The sequence below is a fragment of the Pongo abelii genome, chromosome 13 (assembly GCF_028885655.2).
Source record: "Pongo abelii isolate AG06213 chromosome 13, NHGRI_mPonAbe1-v2.0_pri, whole genome shotgun sequence".
NCBI classification, from domain to species: Eukaryota; Metazoa; Chordata; class Mammalia; order Primates; family Hominidae; genus Pongo; species Pongo abelii.
Genome location: NC_071998.2, coordinates 102,022,721 through 102,039,724, shown reverse-complemented (window position 1 = coordinate 102,039,724; position 17,004 = coordinate 102,022,721). Strand labels below are relative to the sequence as shown.

The 17,004-nt window shown below is 38.9% G+C and overlaps 1 protein-coding gene across 17 annotated transcripts in view; it reads left to right on the top strand.

The window, feature by feature from the left end:
• The window catches only part of LPAR1 (lysophosphatidic acid receptor 1), a 169,562-nt gene that overhangs the window by 95,190 nt on the left and 57,368 nt on the right, over window positions 1-17,004 (top strand). For all 17 annotated transcript variants that reach the window (XM_003777424.5, XM_009244736.4, XM_054520438.2 and 14 more), the window contains one exon: window positions 3,150-3,897. In XM_003777424.5, coding sequence (XP_003777472.1) covers window positions 3,150-3,897 — 748 coding nt within the window. The remainder of the gene's footprint in view (window positions 1-3,149; window positions 3,898-17,004) is intronic.

The window sequence follows — 17,004 nt, the reverse complement described above, 5'->3', positions numbered from 1 at the left end:
TTTTTCTGTCATTATAGCCCTGACTATCTTATTGGCCTATAGTCCAATTGCAGTTAAATTGGATTCTCTCTGAACCATGTAGGTTTTCTGCCTCAGTCTATCGGCTCCTGAAGAAGTAGGAAAGCCCATTCACACTGCCCTTCTCACTGTCATTGGAGGTGCTTTCAGGGTCTCCACTGCTTATTCTTTTGACCTGTTGCTTTCTGCAGACAATAAGAGAGGAGGTTTAATTCCTCTATCAATTCAGTCCTATTGTCATAAAACTAACTGAAATTCCTCTCACTTCTTCTCAGGCATATTATACACTCCCAATTTTTAATTCCTGGTGCTAATATTTAGCTGCTAATTTTCATGAAATATAGAGTTCTTATCCAGAATCCTCTTAGTATAGGATTTTAAATCTGAAATATACCTTATGTATAAGTTAGTCCAATTTCCTCATTTCACAGATGATAAAATTGAGTTTCAAAAATCATTCAAGTTTTGTCATTAAATATGTATGGTTTTTATGGTATTATAGTCAATTGTTGAGAGAAAAGAAATGGCGTAGGACAGGGCACTTTTCTCTACCTTTAGAGAAAAATCTGTCAGTTGTACTTATCTTTGTACATTGTGGCTTAAAGAGATAATTTATACTTTTTAATTTTGCCATCCTTAACTTTATCGTTTTTCTCTATGGGAAAGGCTAAGAAGCTGCATATATCTCTGCTTAACTTTGTTGCTACTTGGTGTTCAGAAGTTGGAATGCTGTGAAATAATATACGCTTGATATTTGGTTTAAACATTTCTTGATTCAGAGAAGGTAAATGGTTATAGAGACTAATGAAAAGAACAGACTTTTATATTTGTCTTGACAAAGTTTTAAATATCCTTTGCAGAAAGGAAATTTGTAAAGTTTAAACATTTTTGGAAATATCTTTAATTTTTTAAGGAAATCAATATGTATTTAGCATGTAGTCCATAGAACAGTTGGATACTATACAACAATGAATAAGCAAGCTAGAATCTCTGCATTTATAGGGTTTCATAGCCTAGTGTAGAGGGGATCAACAGACAGATAATTAAGCAATTATGATACAGTGATTCCCTGGACCAGCAGCTTTGGCATTACTTGGGACCCTATCTCAGATCTACTGAATCAGAAGTTCTCGCGGGGTATGTCAGCAATAAGTGTTTTACAAACTCTCAGGTAATTCTGATACAAGAAACCACTGTTTTCACTGTTGAGAACCAGAGTTGAGAGAGAGAGCACAGCACATTAAATAGAGCTGAAGCTGAGAGTTTGGAGTCATTAATATCTTGAGTTGAGGCTGGAGAGGCAGGTAAGTAAGGTCTGATAAGATGATTGAAGAGTTTAGACTTTTATCTAATGTGCACTCATAAGCCCTTAAAACATGTCCAGTGGGGAAACAGCTTGATCAACTTTGTCTTTTTTTTTTTTTTTTTTTGAGATGGAGTCGGGGTCTTGCTTTGTTACTCAGGCTGGAGTGCAATGGCATGATCTTGGCTCACTGCAACCTCCACCTCCCGGGTTCAAGCGATTCTTTTGCTTCAGCGTCCCGAGTAGCTGGGATTACAGGTGCCCACCACCATGTCTGACTAATTTCTGTATTTTTAGTAGAGAGGGGGTTTCAGTATGTTGGCCAGGCTTGTCTCGAACTTCTGACCTCAAGTGATCCACCCACTTTGGCCTCCCAAAGTGCTGGGATTACAGATGTGAGCCACCGTGCCCTGGACTGTGATCTCTTTAAGAAGCAGACAAGTAAAGAGATAAATAATTATTCAGTGTATCAAGTATAATGGTTGAAGCATAATCTAAAGGCTATTAAAGTCTAGATAAGGAAAGAGACTTTAGATGCCTAGGTAAGTGAGAAGACTAACCACTTAAGTGTTTCACATTGTTCTTGGAAGTTTTAGTGTTTGGTAAACATTTATGTACAACCTATGGATATTCAGTAGAATATCTGATCAAAAATAGGTTAAAAGTGTCATATGTTTTGGGTAATTTATTAGATGCAATGCAAAATAAAAATGAAAAAGTAGAATATGAACTATCTTCAAGATATATTTTTTAATTTTAGGGGTCCCAGGTAAGCTTAGAGCTTCAAGAAGAATGACTTACTCTATGTGGTGTATAATTTTCTAATTTCTCTTTTGTTACTTATTTTCTAATTTTGTTTAAATATATTATATATAATTACATATTATATAATAATTATATATTATTATATATTATGATTATATAAATAAATATATATTATTTTGTTTTAAACTGTCTCAATCCTTTTTAGATTTAAATGAGAATATAAATAATAAGCAAATATATTCTTATCAATGATGTTGAAGAATAAATAAACATGTTATTTATTTTCTCTCCACATTTTAAAAAATATGCTGCATCTAATCTAAGTATATTTTACTTGTAGAGCATTGTCAAAGGGTCACCTGCTCTTTGGAGATTACGTTGGGTCCTCCAAAAAGAAAAAAATTCTCAAATGTCATAGATTGGTTGACGAGAGTCCTATTCTGAGATTAAGGAGTTGTGGGGGTAGGCAGTGCTGACCACAGGAATGTTGAGCAGCAAATGCTGGCTTTGGGCAAAAAACCTTTGATGCACAGTGACTTGTTTGAAATGTTTGGAATTATGGTCCTTGTGGGAACCTGCATTACAAAATGTCTGTCCCACATGGAACATACTGTGTGAGAATAGAAATGCAGAATAATAGGGCAATGATACCCTATCTAGAAACCGACTGTGTTTACAGATTCCCTAAATAACAGGTCAAATAGATTTTATTATGGTAAATATTCCAATTGCAATGTTCTGCAAAATTTTTGTCTGTCTCATGTATTTTAAGCAAGATTTCTTGGCCATGTGGCTTTTGTAGTAGACTTCAATGACATAAAACCACTAAGCAGAGACCTTGTCATTTATTTAACTTCAACTGTCTTTAATCTTGAGGACAGTAATATTGTGAGAAACCTTGGAGTTTCAACATAATCACAAGATGGTATGCAGGATCAAATGTTCAAATTATTTGCTTTTGTTTTTCTGTTGCATGTACTATAAAAGTCTTGTGTTATCTATATAAGCTTTAAATTTGGACCTGTGGCTTCTTTTTCATCATCTTTTCTCCTTTTTCTTTTAGTTTGCAGCCATGAATGAACCACAGTGCTTCTACAATGAGTCCATTGCCTTCTTTTATAACCGAAGTGGAAAGCATCTTGCCACAGAATGGAACACAGTCAGCAAGCTGGTGATGGGACTTGGAATCACTGTTTGTATCTTCATCATGTTGGCCAACCTGTTGGTCATGGTGGCAATCTATGTCAACCGCCGCTTCCATTTTCCTATTTATTACCTAATGGCTAATCTGGCTGCTGCAGACTTCTTTGCTGGGTTGGCCTACTTCTATCTGATGTTCAACACAGGACCCAATACTCGGAGACTGACTGTTAGCACATGGCTCCTTCGTCAGGGCCTCATTGACACCAGCCTGACGGCATCTGTGGCCAACTTACTGGCTATTGCAATCGAGAGGCACATTACGGTTTTCCGCATGCAGCTCCACACACGGATGAGCAACCGGAGGGTAGTGGTGGTCATTGTGGTCATCTGGACTATGGCCATTGTTATGGGTGCTATACCCAGTGTGGGTTGGAACTGCATCTGTGATATTGAAAATTGTTCCAACATGGCACCCCTCTACAGTGACTCTTACTTAGTCTTCTGGGCCATTTTCAACTTGGTGACCTTTGTGGTAATGGTGGTTCTCTATGCTCACATCTTTGGCTATGTTCGCCAGAGGACTATGAGAATGTCTCGGCATAGTTCTGGACCCCGGCGGAATCGGGATACCATGATGAGTCTTCTGAAGACTGTGGTCATTGTGCTTGGTAAGTTCTGTCTTGACTGTAACTTACTTTGTAGATTCTCAGTGACTTAACATAAACCACATTATTTTATGACAGAGGTAACCAACAGTACGAATATTCACCAGGTAATTCACCAGGAATTACAAGGGGATGAGGCACCTTTATATTAAATGTCAGCTTATGAGTCTTCCTAAAATTATAGAATTAGCGTTAGGGAAGCATGGGTCTCAGTGGTGCAGTATAAATGATGATGATGTAGAAGATGTCATTGAAGAGTTTGGCTATCTAATATTGAAAATACCAGAATTACCAATCAAACTCTTTTCGTTTTTCTTACAGCCTAAATTGTGAAACTTTTGCATTGTGGTTTCTGTATTACATATTTTCAGACAGAAAGTGCTTTTGTAGAATATGAATATGCTTCCATATATAGTTATTTTTGTTAGTCTATTCTGTAATTGTTACTACATTATAGGTAGTATATCAAGGTTTTATATAGATTTACTGAACAAAACAGATTGGAATTAATGATATTCTCTGACAGTCATCTTCATGAAAACTTCCTTCTTTTCTATTAATTTTCTATTTGTAGTAATGGAGGTTAATTCATATTTCAAGGTGAAGAGCAAGATTTGTAGACTCAAATACCTTCTGCTTTTAAATAAGCATTGTTTTTCTTGGATGAAAAATTCATAGTAGTGATCAAGAAGAATATATTCACATATGTGTGTAGAAGGTAGTTCAAGAGCACCTACTATGTTCTACGCTCTGTGCTGGCTCCTGGAGATAAACCCATGAAAAGGACAGATACAGATATTTCCTTTGGAGCTTAGAGTAGAGTGAGAATTTTTTAAAATAGTTACCCAGTGGAATTACACATTCTCCATAGACTATATTCAGGTTAACGTTTGATCACATTAAAAAATCTTTTTTGAAAACCTTTTATCATTTCATCTTTCCCTATGGAAATTGAAAAAAAAACATTTTATCACCTCCTCTTTCCCCACAGAAATTCAATGGAAAGTTCCTATAATTCTCTGTGCTCCAATTTGTATAGCATTTTTGAGTGAATGTAACATGGGATTATGTGGCTTCTCTGAAACTCTGGGAATTACCTTAATTTTAGCCACTGGAAGGAGACAGGGTCCTGCTGATCATTATATAAAGTAGTATTCAGATTGATGCATAGGTCTCGTCTGTTTCGGTTAGGATGAATGCATCATGGACATCATTTTCAGCTGTACTCATTGTTAACCCTCTTGTAGACCTGTGAGAATAGCAACTAAGCCTTGGGATCATTGACACACCTAAAACCCTGCCTAACTAACTGAAACACTGAGGACCCCATCACCTCAGATATGAGATTGTCTTATTGCATCCAATGAAGATTAGTAGAACTACAAAAATGGTTTCTCTGTATGTTTATTAACAGGACCTTAAGCACACCTGTGCCACAAGGCCACATTTTCCATGATGTGGATAAAACACATCTTTGTTTACCGTGGATGCTATTTTTGCATGAAATAAAACATGAGACATTAAATAACATGAGACTTTTTTTCTGTATTGACTCAGATATTTATTTGCTGATGATCTAAATGTTGGTTGACATTTTTTATATGCATGAACTTTTTCTATTACGACAAGTGCTACTCATAGTTTGCAGAATTGCCAGCAGCAAATGACTACTGAACTTGGACTATTAACCTGCCAAGTTCTTGTTTTAATTTTGACCTTTGTATAATATCTTGTATATTCCAGTGTGCAATGTACTGAATGATTCACATACTTTTGTGCCTCATTGGGTTGTTTTTCAGGTTGAAATAATCATTTTGAGGCTATAGGAGCTAGTGTTTCAGTGTACATTTGCCCTAAATGCCACTTTCCCATGCCCAACTACTACCACTACACAACCACTAACTTTAAAATAACAGAAATAATATTTAAACTAGTGTACTCCACAAAGATCGAATGCAGTTGACATCTCTGGAATAAAGAGCATGATTTTTAAAGCTGTGAGATGGAAGAACTTTCAGAACATGGAAAACTCTGTCACGGTGATAGGTGAAGGTATTTGGTGAAGAAAGATGGGAATACGATTGTAATATAGGAAACAGAAATTAAATGGACCATAGCCTTTTTGAGAAAAGTAGCGAGAATAAGAGAATGGGCAAGGAGTGGTTGGAAAGTTTAGAATGGGGAAGTCACAATCCTAACAGATGTTTTTTCAAGGCGTGGTGCCTAATGCCATTCCTACAATATGCTCCCCTATTTGAATTGTAAGTGTCCATCCTTAGATAGGCATGGTAACATGGGAGACATGGGTTGGTCTTGTCATAATGTAGGGAAACCCCAAAATTGGGGCTCAGCCTGAGGGAGTTCTTGGCTCTGCCCAGGAAAGAATTCAAGAGTGAGCCAACAGTGAAAGAAAGCAAGTTTGTTAGGTTAACAGTATACAGCAAAATGACCACTCCATAGGCAGAGCAGGGCTATCTCATAGGCGGGGTAGCACAGAACAGCACTAATGGATTGCTGGCTAGTTATATTTATACCCATTCTTTTTTCTTTTTCTTTGAGACAGGGTCTTGCTGTATCACCCAGGCTGGAGTGCAGTGGCATGATCTTGGTTCATTGTAGCCTGGACCTCCTAGGCTCAAGCAGTTCTCCCACCTTAGCCTCTCATTTAGCTGAGATTACAGGTGCATACCACCACACCCAGCTACCCAGATTTTTTTTTCTTTCTTTCTTTTTTTTTTTTTGTAAAGATGGGATTTTGTCATGTTGCCCAGGCTGGTCTTGAGCTTCTGGGTTCAAGTGATCTTCCTGCCTTGGCCTCCCAAAATGCTGGGATTGCAGGCATAAGCCACCATGCCTGGGCCCCCACTCTTTTTTTTTTTTTTTTTTTTTTTTTTTCAATTTAAAGGTTTTTATTATTATTCCTGGAATACAGGGCTTCTTGAACAATGATATTTTTTTTTCTTTTATTATTATTATTATTATTATTATTATTATTATACTTTAGGTTTTATGGTACATGTGCGCAATGTGCAGGTAAGTTACATATGTATACATGTGCCATGCTGGTGCGCTGCACCCACCAACTCGTCATCTAGCATTAGGTATATCTCCCAGTGCTATCCCTCCCCCCTCCCCCCACCCCACAACAGTCCCCAGAGTGTGATGTTCCCCTTCCTGTGTCCATGTGTTCTCATTGTTCAATTCCCACCTATGAATGAGAATATGCGGTGTTTGGTTTTTTGTTCTTGCGATAGTTTACTGAGAATGATGATTTCCAATTTCATCCATGTTCCTACAAAGGACGTGAACTCATCATTTTTTATGGCTGCATAGTATTCCATGGTGTATATGTGCCACATTTTCTTAATCCAGTCTATCATTGTTGGACATTTGGGTTGGTTCCAAGTCTTTGCTATTGTGAATAATGCTGCAATAAACATACGTGTGCATGTGTCTTTATAGCAGCGTGATTTATAGTCCTTTGGGTATATACCCAGTAATGGGATGGCTGGGTCGAATGGAATTTCTAGTTCTAGATCCCTGAGGAATCGCCACACTGACTTCCACAAGGGTTGAACTAGTTTACAGTCCCACCAACAGTGTAAAAGTGTTCCTATTTCTCCACATCCTCTCCAGCACCTGTTGTTTCCTGACTTTTTAATGATTGCCATTCTAACTGGTGTGAGATGGTATCTCATTGTGGTTTTGATTTGCATTTCTCTGATGGCCAGTGATGGTGAGCATTTTTTCATGTGTTTTTTGGCTGCATAAATGTCTTCTTTTGAGAAGTGTCTGTTCATGTCCTTCGCCCTGGGCCCCCACTCTTAATGCTGGATATAATTAAACAAATTATTCATGACCTTCCTGGAAAAGGGGTGGGGAGTTCCTGAAACCATGTAAGGTTAACTTCCAAGTCATTGCCATTGCATTTGTAAACCGTCATGGTACTGGTAGGAATGTCTAATGCAAATGTATTATGATTCCTGGTCCTTGCTGGTTTGGATTGGTTTGTTTGCTACATCCTGTTTTGATCAGCAGCATTGTGAAAACAAGTCCTGCTGGTCTCCCACTTCAGTAGGAACGAGAATTCTGGTCTACTCGAAGTTCTTCTCTTTGTAAATTAGTCCATTGATAATCTGGTTATTTTACTTTAGTTTGTGTACATTTGGTTTTTAGTATTTGTCTTCACTGCCAGATTGTCAGGTTTGTGAGGGCAGGCAGGATTGTAATGATTGTTTTCTCCACGTTGCCACATTGCCTGTCACGGCTATCTGGTACAAAGTAGGTAGTCAATAAATGCTGAGGGAATGCATGTGATGACAAAACCAAGTTTCTCTGCCTTCAAAACTGAAAACCAGAGCCGTAGTGAATTCACTACAGTAAATGCCACTTTATTCAGCTATGTGGGAGTCAAACCTAGCGACACCTTTATGTTCCATGCCTTCTAAAATACAACAGCCTGGAAAACTGGCTACAATGGGTGCTCAGTAAATAATATGTTTGTTTTACTTCCATTTATTCTGGGAATGATTACTCAGTTTCCATTTTCACTTCATCAAAATGATCCCTGGGTTTTAGACCTATTCAGTCTTCATGATCAAGAGAAGAATTTGTTGGTCAGCAACTGACTTGTTATGAGTCAACTTATATTAAAATAAAGTCATCTTTGAGATTAATGATGGGCAATACCAATGGCTGGTTTTTAAGCATGATCTTGTATTAAGTTGCTTTTGAGTGAGTACTGGATCTTAATAATTATTTTTAGTTGTGAAATACTTATCTGGCATAAATCATGTGCTACCTTAGAAATTAGTATTTGTAAATTACAACCCTATGGAGTATAGGTATTGTTATTGATTTGTTACCCTTATTTTCCAGATGATAAAAACTGAGGTAAGGAGAGGTTAGGTAACTCTCCCACAGCCACACAGCTAGGAAGTCTAGGAACAGGGATTCAAGGTCAGGAGCTGGGATTCAAGGTTGGGCACTTGGGTTTCAGAACCCATGTGTTTTTCCCCTCCATGTTATTCTGCTTCCCTTTAATCAAAACAACTAGCAGCACATGCTGTATTTAGTTATAACATTTGAACAGCAAGCAGTGTGTGCTATTAAATTGAAACACTGTGATCTCATTTGTTTCTGTTGAAACTGCCTAGCTTTGCTGCCTGGGCTTTGTTTCCCTGGGCAGAGAAAGCTTTTAAGGGAGCAATCTTTTCTTCCTTTTGCTTCTGATGACTCTCATTTCATCCACCCTTTTCCACTGTTTCGTGTTGCAGCAGCACTAACTGATGGCTTCTGATTGAGGGAGGATTTTGTTCAAGGTATAGTTAACTTGAAGGTTCATTGCCCTAGCATGAAGTCATGTAATCCCTCCCTAGGCTTGAAGTCTCCCTACTTGACATTTTACCAAGAATTCCTTCTGAGTCGTTTCCACTATTGAGTCAGAGTGGCCGTCAAGATGTTCTTCCTTATTTGACCATGGCATGTCTTAAATTATAAGTCCTTTCCTTTTTGGCTGTATTCTTTGTGATGACACTTCTGTCCAGGATACTTAGAGAGGAGGAGATCCAGAATTTGAAAAGAGAAAATCATGGTTAAGATGTGAAGTTTTTACATCTGAGTCCTGGGGAGAGACATAAAGTAAAATGAATCCAGGTGTGGCTTACCTCTTTGGGGAAGAAGAGGGAGACACTGTTTTTCTAGTTTGTTCTGGTTGGAAACGATCACCATGGAAGCTAAATTACTCCTTATGTCTTACATTCTCTGTACTAGGGTCAGTATGCAGCCCTACTCTTCTTGTATTGTTTATAATCTTACATCAAGGAGTTACATTTTCCTCATTTTACGTTGAGGGAACTGAATTAGGATAGGATAAATAACTTGTCTAAGATCATTCTTTTTGTAAGTGGCAGAACTGGAAATCAGCTGTCAGATTCTTGTAGACCATGCCTTTTGGCCACAGGACACTGACTCTTCACATACCATGGTGACCGTCACCAGTGGTGACGAAAGTGGCGGGAGTCAGATAAGTTTAAGACCATTGTTTTCTTGTTCACTCTGATGAAAGATTTAATTTGGCTACTATCCTATTAGCAAATCTATATGTGCTTCTCTTTTCTGTTTACTTCAACAAGCATGCTGTTGAGTGCTAATTGTGTGCTAAGGGATAAAAGAAAAAATTCTTTACAGAGCTTATGATGTAGTAGAGGAGACTAAAAAAGAGCTGCAAAGCACTCGGGTTCATGTGCTAGTAGAGGTATGGGCAGAGAGTGATGACAAGTGGAGGGATGGGAGGGGCTCCCAGAGGAGGCAATCTTGAGCTGAGTCTTGCTGGATATAGAGGAGCTTGCCTTACTGTAGCATTGGGTGGAGGAGAAGGTGACCAGTTCATGAGCAATGATGATCACCTTTGAGGAACTGAAAGTAGTCAGGTGTGATTAGCATCTAGTGGATATGCCGGATGGAGTTTTGACAAGAGGGTCAAAACCTTTATAACATACTGAGAAGTTTGAGCTTCTGTCTGTGGGAGATGGGAGATGGTGAAGGGTTCCCCAAGATCAAATTACCACCAATTCCTTATAGGCAGAGTCCTCACATAATGTATCATCCAAACTGAGACGCTTTTGGGAGTGAAAACAGGCACTAACTGTTGGGAATCTGGGATGACAGGTGTAAATCAAGACTGTTAAGGGCAACCTAGGACGTATGGTCACCCTCATCTGAGGCTCTGCTCTCTGTTCTTTTTTTGTTTTAGAGCTGGGGTTTCACCATGTTGCCCAGGCTGGTCTTGAACTCGCGAGCTCAAGTGATCTGCCCACCTCAGCCTCCCAAAGTGTTGAGATTACAGGTGTGAGCCACCATGCCCAGCCAATATTTTTTTCTAGGTTCTCTTTTAGCTTTTCAAATGCAGCTCTCAACACTGGACTTGTATTACTGTGTATAATTGGCTTTTTTTTTTTAAGGCTGGAGTTGGTCCAGATTTAGAATTCTTAGAACTTGAAAGGATCCCTAAAAATTACATCATCCAACTCCCACATCTTACAAAGGAAGAGACCGAGACCCCAAGGTTAATTGAGAACTTCAGGTCTTAGTTACCTCATGATCCAAGCCAGGATCTAAGTTTCCTGACTTCCATTAAGGTGCTGTTTTTACTGCCCCTGCCTTGTTCAGTCCCATCCACACTTTCCATCTTCATCTTTTCTGGGAACTTCAGCCATGTATTTATGTGGCTAGCCAGGATTAGGTGTAAACATTGTGGCTGCGAAGGTAACTGGTTCTCACAGAAAGAGTTTCCTTGAATAGGTCTTCTTATAACCAATTGGTAATCTCCCTCCCTAATGAAACCTTGAAAAAAGTAATCTGAAACCGAATCACTTGTACATTATTAGCATCACATAGAGTAGCTTTTCACATATATTAGCATCCTGTTAGCTTTCTTGACAACAGCATTTATTACTATTTTTCATTCCACTTGGTTTTTATATTAAGTTTGTGCTCTCTCTCTCTCCTCTCCTCTCTCTCTCTCCTCTCCCCTCCTCTCTCTCTCTCACACACACTATGTGTGTGTGTTTGTGTGTGTGTTCACTTATATTCACTGAGTCAGGGCACCTCTGGAATCTACTCTTTGACAAGAACTATCTGGATGATTCTGGGCAAGTTACTTTCCCTGTGTGTTATTTTTTTCTGTAGGATAAGGTGACCAATTTGATTTCCGAGATTACTTAGGATTCTATTTATTCTATAAATAAAATTATAAGGACAGTAACTACTGTGGATCAACCATGTAGAGCTTTCTAGAGGAAAACTTGAAAGGGGATTGGGACAAAAATAAGGGACTATGATTCTTCTTTGTATGAACAGTGCATCCCACCTTCTTTTTTATTTTTTAAGTCTAGTCAAGTAGAACAGTGGGAGTGGAGAAAGAACTTCTTTGTTCTTTATCTTTGTTGGTTATAATCAATTAGTTGTACACCTCCCTGCACTCGGACCAGCCGTTACCTTCTCTAAAAATAAGCTTTTAGATGCACTATCCCCCATTAAAGGGAGTGGCAAGTGTATAAAGGATCCTCTCAAAGAGATGAATCTGGGGGCTTTACTTTCCTGTGGAGAGCCATGTGGCAGGAAGGGAAGACTTCCCAATTGGTCCTGTTGCTAGGGGCAAGGAGTGGACACAGAGTCTCTTATTCCCTGGCCACAGGTGACCAGCTACACATTCTGTTACTCTGAAGAGGAACTAAAGCTACCCCATGTCTCCTCAGGTCCCAGTGGCATCCCTGTAAAGGACTCTTTGAGGAAGAACCTGAGAGAATATCCATGAGAGCCTCGATTGTTTGGCTAGCCACTAGGCTGCTTGGCACCATGGGTGGTGGCCAGGAGACAGTCCTTGCAAAAGTCCCACAGTGCTTCCCAGACCCCACACCCTGGGCTTGGGTCAAAACAGAAAACAACTTTCAAACACCAGCTCTTTATACCCTTTTGTTGCCCATCTCCATTCAAATATTTTTTCTCAGAAGAAACGTTTAAACAGAAACAGAAACCAAAAATACCACATGAACCTAACAGAGTTCCTTTTGAAGTGTGGACAGAGGAACCAGAACATGAAGCTCTTATTTTAGGTCTGTTGAGAGTGATTCAGGCCTTGTCTGACCGAGACTCTTGTTCATCCAAATACGAATGTTGGAAAGTCATTTACTTTTCCTTGTCGTTAAAGGTAATAAATGATGCAAAGATTGCTTAAATGAATTGTGGTGACCACTGAGAATCACTGTTGCCTAGGGGTTGAGAGTTTAGATTTGGAGTAAGATAGGCCAGAGTTTAAAGTTCAAATCCTGGCTCCTTGCTTACGAGTTCCATAATCCCAAATAACTGACTTAACCTCTCTGAGTCTTGGTTTCAGAATTAATAAAGTAAGAATTGTAGGGCTTTTCTCAAGTGGTTATGAGCATTAGACGAACGGATTTATGTAAAGCACATACATGTGGCTTACAGAAAACACTTAATGGTAGCAAGTATTATCATTACTCTCAGATTGTGTCCTCATGAGAATTCCCCTCCTTTTTCTTTCTCTTGCTCTTTTTTGACACACCCACATCCATTCACATCTACCTACACACCAAGTCCATGTATAATTTGATGTTTGAGATGGTGCTTCATTTCTATGAATGGTTAAATGGTGTTGACTATTAAAATGAACTTTGGAATGTAACAGGCCACTTTGTCAATGTCTATAAGAAAGTCATGAGCTCCATTCAGATGGATCTGCAGTAGTTAAGGCACAGCTGAAAGCCCAGGCATCATCTAGGGCAGTGGTCCCCAACCTTTTTGGCCCCAGGAATCACTTTCATGCAAGACAATTTTTCCACAGATGGGTTGGAGGAGGGGGGATGGTTTGGGGATGAAATGTTGCACCTCAGATCGTGAGGCATTAGTTAGATTCTCATAAGAAGCACGCAATCTAGATACCTCACATCTGCAAATCACAATAGGGTTCACACTCCTATGAGAATCTAATGCCGCCACTGATCTGGCAGGAGGCAGGGCTCAAGCAGTAGTGCTTGCTCATCTGCTGCTCACCTCCTGCTGTGCGGCCCGATTCCTAACAGGCCATAGACTGGTACTGGTCCATGGCCTAGGGGGTTTCGAACCCCTGATCTAGGGCACCGTTCTGTTATTCTGTTTCCTTTTGATCACCAGTGAAGGGCCATGTCTGGCATGTATGGAAGAAATGGCAAATGGTTGGAGTCATGAGACCTGATTGCTGTTCTCTAGCCGGTCCTAGCCTCACAGTGTGACCACCTATGAATCCTTTAGTCTGGGATTCATCGTCATTTACTTACAAAGAAAATGATATTTATTAATAACTCCTAATCTCTCACTGCTACCTCATGAATCTCTGTGAAGAATCATCGTGGCTGTTCTATGATGCCAGGGCTTTATTTTACTTCCCAGCACCTAGAATAGGGCCTGGCACTCTAGATATTTGTTGAATGACTACATGAAATATACCTCTTGTTCTGGATTGGGAGTTTTACAGGTTGCCTAGTTAGAATAGTAATATACCCAGGTAGCCGAAAATTCAATGCAATTTAATAGTGGGTCCCATTCAAAGAGATATTTGCCATAAGGTTGTTATAATTAAGCAGCTGTAACTCCTGCCTCTCAGGACTTTTTTTAAGGATAAGTTCCAGTGCAAACTTCTTGCATTGCCAAGTCAATCCTAAGCCAAAAGAACAAAGCTGGAGGCATCACGCTACCTGACTTCAAACTATACTACAAGGCTACAGTAACCAAAACAGCATGCTACTGGTACCAAAACAGAGATATAGACCAATGGAACAGAACAGAGCCCTCAGAAATAATGCCGCATATCTACAACTATCTGATCTTTGACAAACCTGAAAAAAACAAGAAATGGGGAAACGATTCCCTATTTAATAAATGGTGCTGGGAAAACTGGCTAGCCATATGTAGAAAGCTGAAACTGGATCCCTTCCTTACGCTTTATACAAAAACCAATTCAAGATGGATTAAAGACTTAAATGTTAGACCTAAAACCATAAAAACCCTAGAAGAAAACCTAGGCAATACCATTCAGGACATAGGCACGGGCAAGGACTTCATGTCTAAAATGCCAAAAGCAATGGCAACAAAGGCAAAATTGACATATGGGATCTAATTAAATTAAAGAGCTTCTGCACAGCAAAAGAAACTACCATCGGAATTTTTTTTGCAAACTTGTTAATAATAGTTTATTTTGTCAGCAAACATGCATTGAAGTCTTCTAGACTCTGTTAATGAGTATGACTGCAAAGATCAACAAAAATATGTATCCTGCTTTCAAGAAGCTCTCATTGTAGTAGATAATGACAGATAATTTAAATAAGTGCAATATAACATGGTAAATAAACACAATATAATATGACAAAATAGGCAAAGTGCTATGTGAATGCTGTATTTCACTGGGCAATGTCTGGAAAAGACTTCAAGATGAAATTGATGTTGGAATTTCATCTTAGATGATGTATAGAAGTTTGCTAAGTAAGCCTAGGCAAAGGAATTATTTCTATTAGATATTCTTTATACCCTGAATTGAATGAAATATTCAATTACTTTTCTTATATTGTAATTAGTATGTCACTTAGCTATGACAATAGCCGTTGTTAGGCATGTACATCTTGTATAAATCCTTAGAGTGGAAAGGGAAGCTTCCAGAATTGTCAGACAATATTTACTTATAACTTTTTGGCTGCATTTTGCACTGGCATAATATTCACTTTTTTTTTTTTGTTTTTGTGACGGAATTTCGCTCTTGTTGCCCAGGCTGGAGTGCAGTGGCGCGATCACGGTTCACTGCAACCTCTGCCTCCCGGGTTCAAGAAATTCTCCTGCCTCAGCCTCCCGAGTAGCTGGAACTATAGACATGCGCCACCACGCCCGGCTGATTTTGTAGTTTTAGTAGAGACGGGGTTTCTCCATGTTGGTCAGGCTGGTCTAGAACTCACAACATCAGGTGATCCACCCACCTCAGCCTCCCAAAGTGCCGGGAGCCACCAAGCCCGGCCCAATATTCACTTTCTTAATTGACTAGAGATAGCAATTTGACATCATCAAACTGGTTATGAAGTAAATGGGTTTTGAATGGTTACTAACCTATAAGGAAAGGGAGTCATTTATTTTTATTTCTATTTTTATTTTTATTTTTATTTTTTGAGATGGAGTTTTGCTCTTGTTGCCCAGGCTGGAGTCCAATGGCGCAATCTCCGGCTCACCGCAACTCTGCCTCCTGGGTTCAAGCGATTCTCCTGCCTCAGCCTCCCGAGCAGCTGGGATTACAGGCCACCACACCTAGCTAATTTTTTGTATTTTTAGTAGAGACAGAGTTTCTCCATGTTGGTCAGGGTGGTCTCGAACTCCCAACCTCAGGTGATCTGCCTGCCTCGGCCTCCCAAAGTGCTGGATTACAGGCGTGAGCCACCACGTCTGGTGGAAAGGGATTCATTTCTATATGTCAGATTAACATCCTATGGAGAAGAAGAAGGGATTGACAGTGACGTGTATGTGTTTCAGGATCTGAAAGATCATTGCCAGGAAAAGTCAACACCTATACCTGAAACATAACGGGAATATAATTTTCTATGGTATTTTACAGTCTGTAATGGCCTGGTTGAGGTTTCAGAATGTATTCAGGTATTTTTTGTTATTGTTACAGCAGTAGAATTCACAGGCAGCTATTTCATCTGGAAATGTATAGTTCTATTTTTCAGGGGTTTACGTTCTTTGCAACTCGAAGCATCATTTCTGATTTCCTGATACAGATTGAAAAAATGAGAATGAACATAGGCACACACATGAATTGACGAATTTAGCCAATAAAAATAATTGCATGGGATATACTTATACTAAAAAAATACTTTTTTATTTGAAATTAAAATTTAACTGGGTATCTTGTGTTTTATCTGGCAACTATAACACACACACACACATACACACACATTATTGGCTGGGAAATACAGCATTTTAGATAGCAATCAATTCTATATTACATGGATTTTCTCCTTTGTCTTATAGGCTTCCATATTATCCTGGAGTTCAATTTAACTACACAAGAAGTTTCACTTATTTACTATTTCTGCATTTTATTTTGAGTTGCCTTGAAATAAAGGATTGTATTCAGTTTATAGAATCTTGTTTTCTCAGAAATTTTGCTTGCTTATGAACAGGTAATGTTGTAAACTTCTATGTCAAAATTGAATTTTTCCCTTCTGTTACATAGTCTTTGTCATGCTCTTTGAGAAAAGCATTTTAATGAAATTTGTTTTTTTCATATAAACAATTTTTTTCTTCTGTTGGTACCTTTGATGTTTTTTTTCTTTGAGGCCTAACTAGAGCCTGTGCCTCTGAGAAGCTACTTTCTGTTCATGTATTTTAGTGAAGATGATAGTGTCTAGACTGAATGTGGTCATGGCTCTACTTAAACCCTGGCAGGGCTTCTGCACCCATAGAGGAGTTATTATAATGATCCAAAGCAAATATGAAGTTCTAATAGGGTGACACAGCAATAACAGGGTCTTTTTGAAGAAATGGGATTTAATCTGGCATTGGGAGACTGGA